General features: G+C 38.4%; 1 protein-coding gene across 2 annotated transcripts in view; it reads left to right on the top strand.

Moving 5' to 3' along the window:
• The window catches only part of RNF168 (ring finger protein 168), a 44,977-nt gene extending 37,727 nt beyond the window's left edge, over positions 1-7,250 (top strand). For both annotated transcript variants that reach the window (XM_040484858.1, XM_040484856.1), the window contains exons 6-7: positions 979-1,060; positions 4,082-7,250. In XM_040484858.1, coding sequence (XP_040340792.1) covers positions 979-1,060; positions 4,082-5,017 — 1,018 coding nt within the window. In that variant the 3' untranslated portion in view covers positions 5,018-7,250. The remainder of the gene's footprint in view (positions 1-978; positions 1,061-4,081) is intronic.
• The last annotated feature ends 5,380 nt before the right edge of the window (positions 7,251-12,630 follow it).

The raw sequence follows: 12,630 nt of genomic DNA, 5'->3' as shown, positions 1-12,630 counted from the left end.
CGTTGCTTGAAGACAGCCAGCATTTTAGGAGATTTTAAGCATAGTTGTGTGTATTTGGATTTTTCCCAGTTTTAAAAATATACTTAACCATCTCATAACCTGTCCTTTTATTCCCATTTCTTTTACAGCATTTTTCATCATATTAGAAACTTCATGTTTTCAGTGACAAATAGCCTATTAAAGATGGTTAGAAATTTAGAGAAATGCTCTTATACTGATAAATTGATAGATGTGTATTTTTGTAGGCAGATAGTTTATATAAAATGTGTATCTAACAAAATCTCTATGCCAGAATAGTAAAGAATCTAATCATGGATACTTTCTCAATAGTAACAATTCAAAATGTAGTAAACAGGGGCACCTGGGTGGCTCAGTCGGTTAAACATCCAGCTTCAGCTCAGGTCATGATCTCATGGTTCACAAGTTCGAGCCCCGTGTCAAGCTCTGTGCTGACATCTCAGCTTCGGAGTCTGCTTCAGTTTCTATGTCTTCCCTCTCTCTCTGCCCCTCCCCTGCTCATATTCTGTCTCTCTCTAAGAGAAGTAAACATTTAAAAAACTGCTTTTTAATGTAGTAAACAGCCATAATTTCTGGCATTAAAAAGAAACTAACATATCCTTTCTCCTGATTTAAAATTTAATTTCCATTACTTTTGGGAAGACTGTATAGTCTTGAGTTGTTTTGATGCTGTGTACCTTTTGAATTTCTTTTGAGAATTAAGAAATGTTTAGATTTTACTTTTCTGTTTTTCACTAAAATATCAATATTCGGCCTTTTAAGTTTTGCTCTGGAATTAGGCCAAAATACCTGAGACAGGGAGATGGACTATACTCTTTCTGATAAATCAGCCAAGCAGCAAACAGACAACCTTCACCTTCACATAAATAGCTAATGTGATGTATTATATTGGTTACATACCACTTGTCTGTCAAAGCATTCAAACTTTGGTAAAGCTTTTTTTTTTTTTTTTTTGTTAAGGTATTTGTCACCTAAATCTCAATTTGGATCAGCATCGCAGTGTGAAGTTGTGCAAGAAAGCAAGAAAAACTTCATGTCCAAGGTATGTCGGTACTAAAGATGTTCTTAGTTTGGCAAGTTTACTAACGCTATAGATTGCTAATACTTGTAGTTCCCTCATTTTTTTTTTTAAATCACTGTTGTATATGGAACCCCCTTTCTTAGTCATCTTAGGCTTACCTACACTAGGAGTCTGCAAACTTCTCTAAAGGGCAAGATAGTAAATATTTTGTGGCCTGTATGGTCTTTTTCACAACTATTCAACTGTGCTGTTTCGTGTGAAAACATCCATAGACAATACATAAACAACTGGACTTTTCTTTGATCAACAAAAACTATTCATAAAAATAAGCAGCAGCTGAATTTGGTCCATGGGCCATGGTTTATGGATCCCTGACTTAGACAATCAAACTCACAAAATTAAACAGCCTGTGCCTGGTTCTAACTTCACTTTCAGTGAAGATTACAGGATGGGAAACAAAGCATGCTGGCAGGGCAGCATCAGCCATATCTGTGCAGCAAAAGTCTTCACTGCAGAGCTCCTAAGGGACAGCCTACAAATGAGACAATGCAAATGAGTTTGGAAACCACCCCGGCTTAGAAGCCCCGTGCCCCATAAAAGTCCATTATTTGTTGTAACAGCCCATGGGTGTAGCGTCCAGGGGTCCTGGTAAGGAATACACCAAAAGAGTTGTAAGTCACTTACAGAAGCCCTAAGATTTGGCTTCCCGCTAAGTGCTTATAGATCATTCACAGTTCTTCCAGTATAGATGCAGTTCACAAGTAAGTTCATTTTTACCATAAGCTCTGTAGCCTATGAACACAGGTGACATTTCACTTTTATCAGGTTTCTAGGAAAATAGAACCAGGAAAAAAAAAAAGTGAGCTGACACCAAGGTTGATTTCCTACAGAGAAGTTTTGTTAACACTTTATTAAGAGGTTCTTAAAATTTTTTAAACTCACCTATCATTTAATTGGCATTTACCATGTGCCAGATAATATATGTATTATTTTCTTCAGTTTCCATCACAAGCACCAGCTCTGTAAGGTATGTATTCATTCTTGCTCCATTTTACAGTTAAGAAAACCAAGGCACACAGAGATATGAGACTTGTACCAAGTCCCTTAAGTAGAGATGATAGAGGGAGGATTCAGGTCCACATGGTCTGGCTCAAAATGGAACTGAGGATGGAATAAGCACTGTAGGGTGGGATATTTTTCCTGTTGATACCCACAGCAAAACTAGGTAAGCAACCTGGAATTTGTCCAGTCCAACCACATTGGTTCATAAGAAATGCTATAAGGAATGCAAAGCAGAGTAGGTAAAAAATGTAAGGTCAAAACTAATCCTAGGTCTTTACTTACCTCAGACCTGTAGGTGAGAAGAAATATACTGGCAAAAACAAAGTTTCTTAACCTGATAAGGTCTACAGTTAGAATCCGGGAGTACATACGAACCTCAATGGAAGAAAAGGTTTATCTTTATTTTCACCTAACCTGTCATTCCTTTAATTATGAATGTAGACTGGAAACCATAATACTATTAGCAAAAGCTGTACCTTTGATCATCAGTGGAAAGCACAGGTTTTTATCACTTTACATTTATAGCACGTTTCTTGAAATATTGTTATTCATCCCTACTTCAATATTACAAGTTATTAGACTTGCCACTAGGTCTTAATATTTAGTGTATTGATGGGTACACATTATTACATCAGAAAGTAAAACATTTTTAATAATTGTGTTGCAATACAGGTTGTTCCCTTTGTAATCCTAGGTGTTTATTTTTATATTGAAAAATATTCAGTAGACATCTGTAAACTTTACCAAAATGCTGAAAGGTAGAGAGTCCCTAGCACAAAAAGGGGCTAAAAACCTCTGGGCTAGAGGAAGTTTGTAAGGTGAAAGAGAGGTCAGGTCCTAGTGCCAGTTTATTGGCCATATATAGAATCCAGTTTGTACATTTTAATCTGTAGGTATTCATGGGAGTGAAAATGAGGGAATGCCTTAATCTAAACTGGCACACAGAATGAAAATACTATTTCAAAATTTTTTTTGAAGTTTTTATTTATTTTGAGAGAGGGAACTCATGCACACAAGCAGGGGAGAGGCAGATAGGGAGAGAGAGAATGCCAGGTGGGCCCTGTGCTGTCAGTGCAGAGCCTCATGCAGGGCTCAGTCTCAGAAACTGTGAGATCAAGACCTGAGCCAGAGTCAAGAGTTGGACGCTTAACTGACTGAGCCACTCAGGCACCCCCAGAATAAAAATACTATTAACAATTAATGTATATCATTAGTAGTAACGCTATGTGTTTTTTTTGTTTTTTGTGTTTTTTTTTCTTTTTAAGAGAGAGTACAAGCATGGGGCGCCTGGGTGGCTCAGTCAGTTAAGCGTCCGACTTCAGCTCAGGTCACAATCTCACGGTCCATGAGTTCGAGCCCCGCGTCGGGCTCTGGGCTGATGGCTCAGAGCCTGGAGCCTGCTTCTGATTCTGTGTCTCCCTCTCTCTCTGCCCCTCCCCCATTCATGCTCTGTCTCAAAAATAAATAAACGTTAAAAAAAATTTTTTTTTTTAAAGAGAGTACAAGCAGAGGAGAAGGGCAGAGAGAAGGAGAGAATCTTTTTCTTTTTTTTAAGTTTGTTTATTTTGAGAGAGTGAGTGAGCAGGGGAGGGGCAGAGAGAGGGAGAGAGAATCCCAAGCAGACTCTGCACCATCAACACGGAGCCTGATGTGGGCTTGAACCCACGAACCACAAGGTCATGACCTGAGTGGAAACAGTCAGGTGCTTAACCGACTGAGCCACGCAGATGCCCCAAGAAAGGGAATCTTAAGCAGGCTCCACGCTCAGAGATCCTGACACGGGGCTCGATTCCACAACCCTGGGATCATGACTTGAGCTGAAATCAAGAATTGAACAATCAACTGACTGAGCCACCCAGGCACCCTTAATGCTAACTATCTTATAGTTACACTTAAGCTAGAGTGTCAGTATAATTAGACTTCTATATTATGACTGGATGTTTTCCCCTGGTTCACTCAGTCTTTTTCTGTTTTCTACAGGAAACTGACGGTAGTATTGTAAATAGCCCAACAAGGCAAGATACAGAAATTGAAGAAGATATGCCAACACTTTCTCCGCAAATAGGCATGGACGTTCAAGAACGAGGTGCAAAGTCTTCAGTAGAGTCACCTATGCCTCAGTTATATGCCAGTGGCAGAGAGTGGTGCCTTGAAGCAGAAGTCAAAATGAGACCAAGCAATCATGATAAAGAGTTATGTGTCCTGAATCATGAGGGACCTGAAGCCAGAGTTCCATGCTCTGGAGAAACAGAGAGCGCATGCACTATATCAGGTATGACACAGATAATTGAAAGTAACACAGTTGAGACAGAAAATGAAGACTCTTGCCTCCTGACCAGTAAAGATATTTCCAAAAGAAAAAACCAGGAATCTTCATTCGAAGCAGTCAGGGATCCCTGCAATTCTGCAAAAAGAAGGAAAATGTTCCCCAGAGCTTCCTCAGACCAAGAGGAAACAGAAATCAACTTTACCCAAAAACTGATAGATTTGGAACGCTTACTTTTTGAGAGACATAAACAGGAAGAACAGGACAGGTTGTTAGCATTACAGCTTCAGAAACAAGTAGATAAAGAACAAATGAAGCCAAACCGGCAAAAAGGATCCCCAGATGAGTATCAGTTACGTCCTACATCTTCACCACCAGACAAGTTGCTAAATGGACAGAGGAAGAATTCCAAAGACAGGAACTTCAAAAGACAGACTGATATAGAGCATTCAGAATCTCGGAGAGGCTCAAAAAATGAAAACTGGCAGCCATCTTTTAAGATCCAGTTGAAACATTCAGTTAATGTTAATGGGAGAAAGGTGCCAAATTCTTCTAGAGATAATTGTAATGTATCTAAAAGTGCTCATTCCCTACAGCCTAGTAAGTCACAGAAAAGTATTTTTCAGATGTTTCAGAGGTATACGAAGTAATGTGTGGGTAAAGGGAGTGTTTCATAATCTAGTAAAGCTGGATTGTGAAGCTCTCTTCTATCATAGAATCTTTATAAATTTTTTCGTTAATTTTGCTCTGTGGTCACACTCATTGTCCTTAATTAAAGGACTGGTGATTACAAGAGAGAAATATATAAATGTGTTTCTGCCAAACTCAGTGGTAAGCAGGAGTCCCAATCCTTTCCTTTTTTAATAACTGTGATATACTGTTGGACAATCCTTATGGATATAAGAATGCCTTGGTGAACTCCCAAGAAATTTTCAAGTGCCATTCTCTTTCCAAAAAATGCATGTTTTATGGCCTTTGCCTCCTTCCCTTTTTGTCCTAACTAGTAATCAAAGTAAGATTATACTATACCAGGTAGTTAGGAGTTTTCTTACAACTTTCCCATATATTTGCAGAGCACATGACATGCATCTTCCATAACACTAAAGTAATCTAGTTTTCATCTCCACTTTAATTATTTTAAGCATTATAGCATTTTCTTCCATTTAAAATGGTTTATGATCAATGTGAAATCAGAAAAATCAGAGTTTCTTGGAAAATTAGGAATTAGTTGACAAAGGAAACTAGACTCTTGTTGCAAAAGGAGTTAAGAGTTGGGGTGAGACTCAGTGGGGTGGATTGACAATTTGGAAACGCTAGAACTGAGTGAATAATTAGAAACAAGGTCTAGGATGGAGTAGCAGGTGAGGTTTGGCAGAGGATTCCCCCTCCTCCTTTCTCTGCTTAATGACATGGAAAACATTTGGGTTTAGGCTTTTCACACCACAGTATCTGGTGTCAAAATAAAAATCAGTTACTAAATTGCCTGAAATTTGGGGAATTCACATTTCTATTATTCTGGTATTCTAGGGGAATAAATGGGAATTAATATCATCTCATATTATGGGACTTGAGACATAACCATGTGTTTATTTCCTTATATTATCATTTATATTGATGCTGACTTTTATTTGTGTTTATGGACAGAAAAAGTCTGATGCTTGAGTTTTGCCATCTTACCCTGAAAGTTAAATCAGAAGGCAGTGATTTCATTTTGTGAAATCTAACTTAGAGATGTAATCTCTTGTTCATTAATATGAACAGCTTTAAGCAAATAACAGTTTTAACAGCATTTCTGCTGATCTCTAGTTATTCATCCTTTTAAAATAAAAGTATAACAAAATGTCCTGGAGCTAATTCTAGCTTAAATTTGTCAGTATTTTTATACCCTTATTATTTTTCCCTCCAAATTTTGTAACTGAAATTCTGTTAATCTTTGCATATTTGGTGGCATCTACTTCAGTATTGATTGGGTAATTATGGGTAGACTTCTGAATCTAATTTGAAATTTAGTTTGCCCTTTCTCAACAAAAGAATGATTGCCCTCTGAGTAATGATCGTGCTGAAATGAAGTCTAGTCAGAAGCTAACCAGATTTCTCTAAAATATGCTAAAATCTATTTTCATCAAACCAGTATTTTTCTAAGAGCAATTTCACTTTACATTTTAGGTTGAATACTCTTGGAACTCCTCAAAAATTATATAATTAAATTTTCCTGGAATAGTCCATGACCAAAAAGGGAAATAGTGTGACATCTTTAGGATTTATACATTTAACCACTTAATTGTCAGTGAAGAAGTCTTCCTGACCTTAAGATAAGTTTTAATTTCTCTGTTAGTTTTTCGGATAATCTGACCTTATATGTCTTTTTGTTAGAAACTACTAAATGTTATGTCAGTCATTAGAGTGTATCGCTACTTCTCTCCTTTTTGTGGAAGGGATGTGAGAGTTATTAACTTCTCAGAGAGCACCTAGAACCGCAGAAGTGGAGAATCTGAAAATAAAATAATTAAAAATGGACTATTACATGTATTTTACCACAATTAAAAAAATAAAAATTAACTACATAAAAATTAAAAGTTCTGCATAACTAAAACTATTACCATAATGAAAACTGGAAAACATGGCAAACTGGGGAAGAAATAGATACAATTCATCACAAAGAGGTCATTTCCTTTATATGAAGTGTCTGCCAATACATTATGAAAGTGACTAATAATTCAGAGGGAAAATTAGAAATAATCCCAAGAAATATCCTTCCCAAGAAAGGAAATACAAATGACTCTTAAATATGTGAAATTCATAATATCACTTACACTAATGTGCATACATTTTTATTTTTCTACCCTTCAAATTAATTAAGATAAAGGTGTTTCCTGTTTTGTATTTGTGTCTGTATGTGTATTTTGGGGTTTTTTTATTTTTTATTTTTTTATTAATTTTTAAAAATGTTTTTATTTATTTTTGAGATAGAGAGAGACAGAGCATGAACAGGGGAGGGGCAGAGAGAGAGGGAGACACAGAATCTGAAGCAGCCTCCAGGCTCTGAGCTGTCAGCCCAGAGCCTGACGTGGGGCTCAAACTCACGGACTGTGAGATCATGACCTGAGCCGAAGTCAGACGCTTAATGGGCTGAGCCACCCAGGTGCCTTTGTGTGTTTTTTAATCTTGTCAAGAGTGTGGGAAAGTAGGCACTCTTATCCTGTTGCTTGGTATCAATAGAAAATTTAAAATCCCAATTCTGAACTTAGCAATTCAACCTCTAGGAATTTCCTAAAACTATCTTCACATGTATGTAGAACGACCTGCATAAAACATTTTTGTATGGCATTGTTATAATAATAAGCTTAGAAACAGACTTAATGTCACATCAATAGATACTAAATAAATGATGGTACGATGAAATACTATATAGCAATCAACAGCAACAACAGAATCACTTTACTGATGTGAAAAGATATATACATATATTTGCATACAATGTCTAGAAAGAGACGTAGTAAATGTTGCCAGCGGGAAGAGAAACTGGGTGGCTGGGGGAAAGGGGGGAGGGGGGGAAAGAATAACTTTTTTTGATCAATCATGTTGAATATATCATCTAGTCAGAATTTTAATGTTATTAAAATATTGCAAGATGGGGGCATCTGGCAGGCACATTTGGAAGAGCATGTGACTCTTGATCTCGGGGTTGTCAGTTTGAGCCTTACGTTGGATATAGAGATTACAAAAAAAATAAGTAAACTTAAAAAACATTGCAAGATAAAGGAAGTTTATTCATCTCAGCCTGCACCACTCTAAATGGTCTTTTTTGCCTTTAAATTTTAAAAATCGTAATTCCGGAAGATTTTTTCAGTTTGGAAAAAATACAGCATTGTGAATGAATTTGAACATATTTAGCTTTAAGGTACTATTTTAAAATCATTTGAAAAGCAAGACTTGGGACACCTGCATGGCTCAGTCCATTAAGTGTCCGACTTCAGCTCAGGTCATGATCTTGCGGTCTGTGAGTTCGAGCCCCGTGTCGGACTGTGTGCTGACAGCTCAGAGCCTGGAGCCTGCTTCAGATTCTGTGTCTCCCTCTCTCTTTGCCTCTCCCCTGCTCATGCTCTGTCTCTGTCTCAAAAATAAATAAAAACATTAAAAAATAAAATAAAAAAGCAAGACTTCTGCATTCCAGGTAACATTGCAGCAGACCTATAATCCTGCTGAGAGCAATGAGAAAAGCCAGGTAAAAATGTAAAGGGGTAACTGGGTGGCACAGTTGTTTAAGCATCAGTTAAGCATCTGACTCTTGACTTTGGCTCAGGTCACGATCTCAGTGTGAGATCAAGCCCCGAGTCAGGCTTGCTTTGCACTGACAGCATGGTGCCTGCTTGGGATTCTCTCTAGAGCTCCCTCTCTCTCTGCCCCTCCCCTGTTCACTTGTGCATGAGCTCTCTCAAAATAAATAAACATGAAAAAAAGTTAAAAGTGTAAAATTGCCTACTTTTTGAAAAGCAGACAGCTACTGAAACAATGAGGACTAAATTGGGGGCTAAGATTCTAGAGAAGGGAGACTTCAGAAAAGTGAACTGATGTTTGCTACCAAAAAGTGGTTTTGCTGGTCGCGGGTGCCTGTTTTGAATGCAGGACAAGAATCATGGCTGGTGCTGGTGAACAGAAACTAACAGAGCTCTTGGCTTTCTGATGAAGCTGGAATGAAGATAGTGGAGACTTGAAAGTCCTCAAACACAATGCCAGTTTTCCCATCAAGGTGTAATCGCAGAATTTTGAAAGTGCTTGGGGCAGAGGCTAAAAGGCTGAAAATGGCTGAAAAGCAGAGAGAATTGTCATCAGGCTCACACTGCTGATGAGACGAAAGAAAAGCATTCATGACCTACCAGGGGAAAGAAGCCTGTTAAACACACCAGGAGTTCAATTGGAAGGAGTCTGGTAAAGTACATCCCAGGGGCCAAATCTGCATACTCTTTGTTTTTTAGGGCCTGTGGGCTAAGAATGGTTTTAATTTAGCTTTTAGATTCCTTAGTTCACAAATATTTAATCCATAAGGAATTTAACTATGGGGCTAGTAATTTGGGCATGTTTTGGACTGCAAAAACAAGGACGTATATAGTGCAGGAAAGAAGAAAAGAATTCCCTTCTTAATTTGGTCACTACCTGTATGACTTAGGTGAACTACTTGCCTTTCATTATCTCACTTGCTTAATTTCTATATGGGAATCATAATGTAACTAACCCAGTTGCTATCAAGTGGTAAGCAACTAGCACAGGCCTTGACTCAAAAAAGAACCAGAATAAGTGATGGTCCCTTCCCCCCTGGCTGTTCTCTGCCCATTTCCTGGAAGGGTCTCACTTCATGCAGTGACTTTGTGCTCCCATCAATCTCCAAACGTGGCATCCAATAAATTGCAATCATCTTCTGTCTACTGAGGAAGACTCCACTCACCTCTCCTCTGCCAGGCGTGTGTGACAGCTCCCAGGTCACAAGAGACCTTGGCCCCAGAGGGAACTAATTCCCAGAAATCCTAAGTGGCTTCCGCAGATGCCGATACTAATTCATAGTTGGTGTGCATAAAGGTGTGAGAAACACTAACCATTTTGAGATTAAAAAGATGGGAGTTGAGCCACTACTGTATGTTTACCCATTTCTTATTCCTTGCATAGACATCTTAATAAACAATTACGACTTTGAATTTTGAGTTTGATTTGTTTTTTCCAAATGTTACCTTGATGTTGGCAGGACTTGAGGCAACTTGAACCTTGAGTTCAACTAAGGGGACTCTACATTTTACTGACTTTACATTTCTCTTCAACATGTCTTTTGTAGCTCCAGGCTCTCCACTGTTAGGCTCTTGTCCCCTGGAACTAGTTCAGTTCAGAAGGCTTTCAGTTGGAGGTCATACACTGAGTGTCCATTTTTTGTATCCTTCCGTTCCATCTTTGACTTACCATGGACTTTTCTTGAGGATGAGAACCCACCCCACTCCCTATTCAGTTAGTACTAGATATATTTAGTGTATTGATCAGGATCCAGTTAAGAAAAGAAAAACCACAATCAATACTTCAACAGAGGGTATACAGTATAGGGAATTGGTTAGACAGGTGCTCGCGCAAAAGAGAACACTGAGATAATTCAGAGATGATAACCGCAGGAAGTGGCTACCGCCCTCAAAGCTGGGAAACAAAAAGAAAGGGTTTCAGTTACTAGAATGAGGCGCTTAAGAGTTGGAGGAGGGCCGATGGTACGGAGTTGGTGTTTAGAGCTCTGAGAAAGACCCCTCTCAGATATTACTAGTGCTGTGAAAGGGTCCAGTGAATCTAGTTCTAGAAAAGTTAAAGGAATTTGGTAGTTGGAGTCAACTGCTGCTGCTGGGGTAACATTGAGAGGAACAGCAAAAAGCAAAGACGCCCCCTTTTTCCCTTTTGTCACTTGTTAATAGAACTGAGCAGGGAGCTTGCTGATGGAGGAGTGTGGGAGAGTCTGGGAAAGTGTCTTTTACATCACAACTGAGTTTGGAATGGCAGGCTTAGGAGCTGAAAGAGAAGGTGGGGGAGGGGAACCACACCAGAGATGATTTCCTTCAATAGATTCTGGGTCTAGGATGTCCTGAAATTTTTAAACTTTTTTTATGTTTACTTATTTTTTTATTTTAAAAAAATGTTTATTATTTTTGAGAGAGACAGAGTACAAGCAGGGGAGGGGCAGAGAGAGAGGGAGACACAGAATCTGAAGCAGGTTCCAGGTTCTGAGCTGTCAGCACAGAGCCTGTCATGGGGCTTGATTGAACTCATGAGCCGTGAAATCATGACCCGAGCAGAAGTTGGAGGCTTCACGAACTGATCCACCCGGGTCCCCCTATTTATTATTATTCTTTTAATGTTTATTTTTGAGAGAGAGAGAGAGAGAGAGAGAGAGAGCATGAGTGGGGTAAGGGGCAGAGAGAAAGGGAGACACAGAATCTGAAGCAAGCTCCAGGCTCTGAGCTGTCAGCCCAGAGCCCGATGCCTGGCTCAAACCCAGGAACCATGAGATCCTGACCTGAGCCAAATTCGGATGCTTAACCGACTGAGCCAGCCTTGATGTTTTGAATTTTCTAAGGCAAAATTGTGGAAAGTTCTTATCCTGACAAGATGGAGTAAACTGTGTGGGAAAATGATGCTTACATGCAAATGTGCAGAAGTAAAACTTCGTTAAGGATCTATGGAAGACAACTATGGACAACCTTCCCAAGTACCTGAGGAAAGCCCTCCCAATTATTCAGTTTCTATCACCCTGATGATATCTGAATGTCCCCATGTTGATCAGAGTTGATAATTCAAAATTTTGTGTGTGCCACTCCACACAGACTAACCTCACCTAAAGCCACCATTGTCCTGACTCCCTACAAGCTTTCCAGTTCCTCACCTATCCGGACGCCAAGAACCCCTCTCTGACATTTCTTTTATAGAAAATTGAGGCCTCAGGCATCATCACTAAATTCCCAGAGCTCCTAGGAGTGTATTTCTGGGTACATCTCAGAGATAATAGAGTTAGAACACCTGGATAAAATTTATAAGGAGGGCATTTGAGTAACTGAAGTAGATCATAATGAAGTAAATCTCCGGGGTAAACCTAGATTGCAAAAAAAGTAAGATGACAGAGGAATTATATAATTTTAGCAAGAGACACTAAGACAATACTAGATCAATTTTGGTTCTAACGTGTGACAGAATTTTTCCACTTCCAAAGAACTAGAAGTGCTGTAGTTTATACAACTGTATTTTAAATTTATTGAATTGAAAACAGTGTTCAAAACTCTCAGGATTTCAAGAATGATTTACTATTTAGGAAAAAAAAAGCATCTTGTAAACAAAAAAAATCTACTTGATTCCTTCTACTGGCAAATGCTTAGCAAACATTTAAAGCCTTTATTTGTATAAACTAAAATGACATTAATTTAATTGGTTTCTTTTTTAAAGCAGGGAATTTTGGAGGTGTGCTGATAAAGAGCAGGTCACAAAACAAAAAATAGATAAGAGGCCTAATTACTTAAGTCTTTGGGGGGAGGGAGAAAAGTAGCAATTTTAATGTTGCATAATAGTAAAAGAAACCAAAAAAAATGAGACCTGAACCAAACTATACCTCTTTTCTTTGGCTTAAAAAAATTTTTTTGATGTATCTATCTTGTATTTTTCTGAAACATTTATTCTAAGTTTGGTGGCTTTTGCATTAAATTGTCTTCAAAATGTCAAAGAGTTATTTTGACATTTCACCTTAATTTTATGG

Source organism: Herpailurus yagouaroundi, unplaced genomic scaffold (genome assembly GCF_014898765.1).
Source record: "Herpailurus yagouaroundi ecotype Mexico unplaced genomic scaffold, PumYag 162, whole genome shotgun sequence".
NCBI classification, from domain to species: domain Eukaryota; kingdom Metazoa; phylum Chordata; class Mammalia; order Carnivora; family Felidae; genus Herpailurus; species Herpailurus yagouaroundi.
The sequence above is the reverse complement of the archived record's forward strand: the minus strand, read 5'-3'. Positions and strand labels throughout refer to the sequence as shown.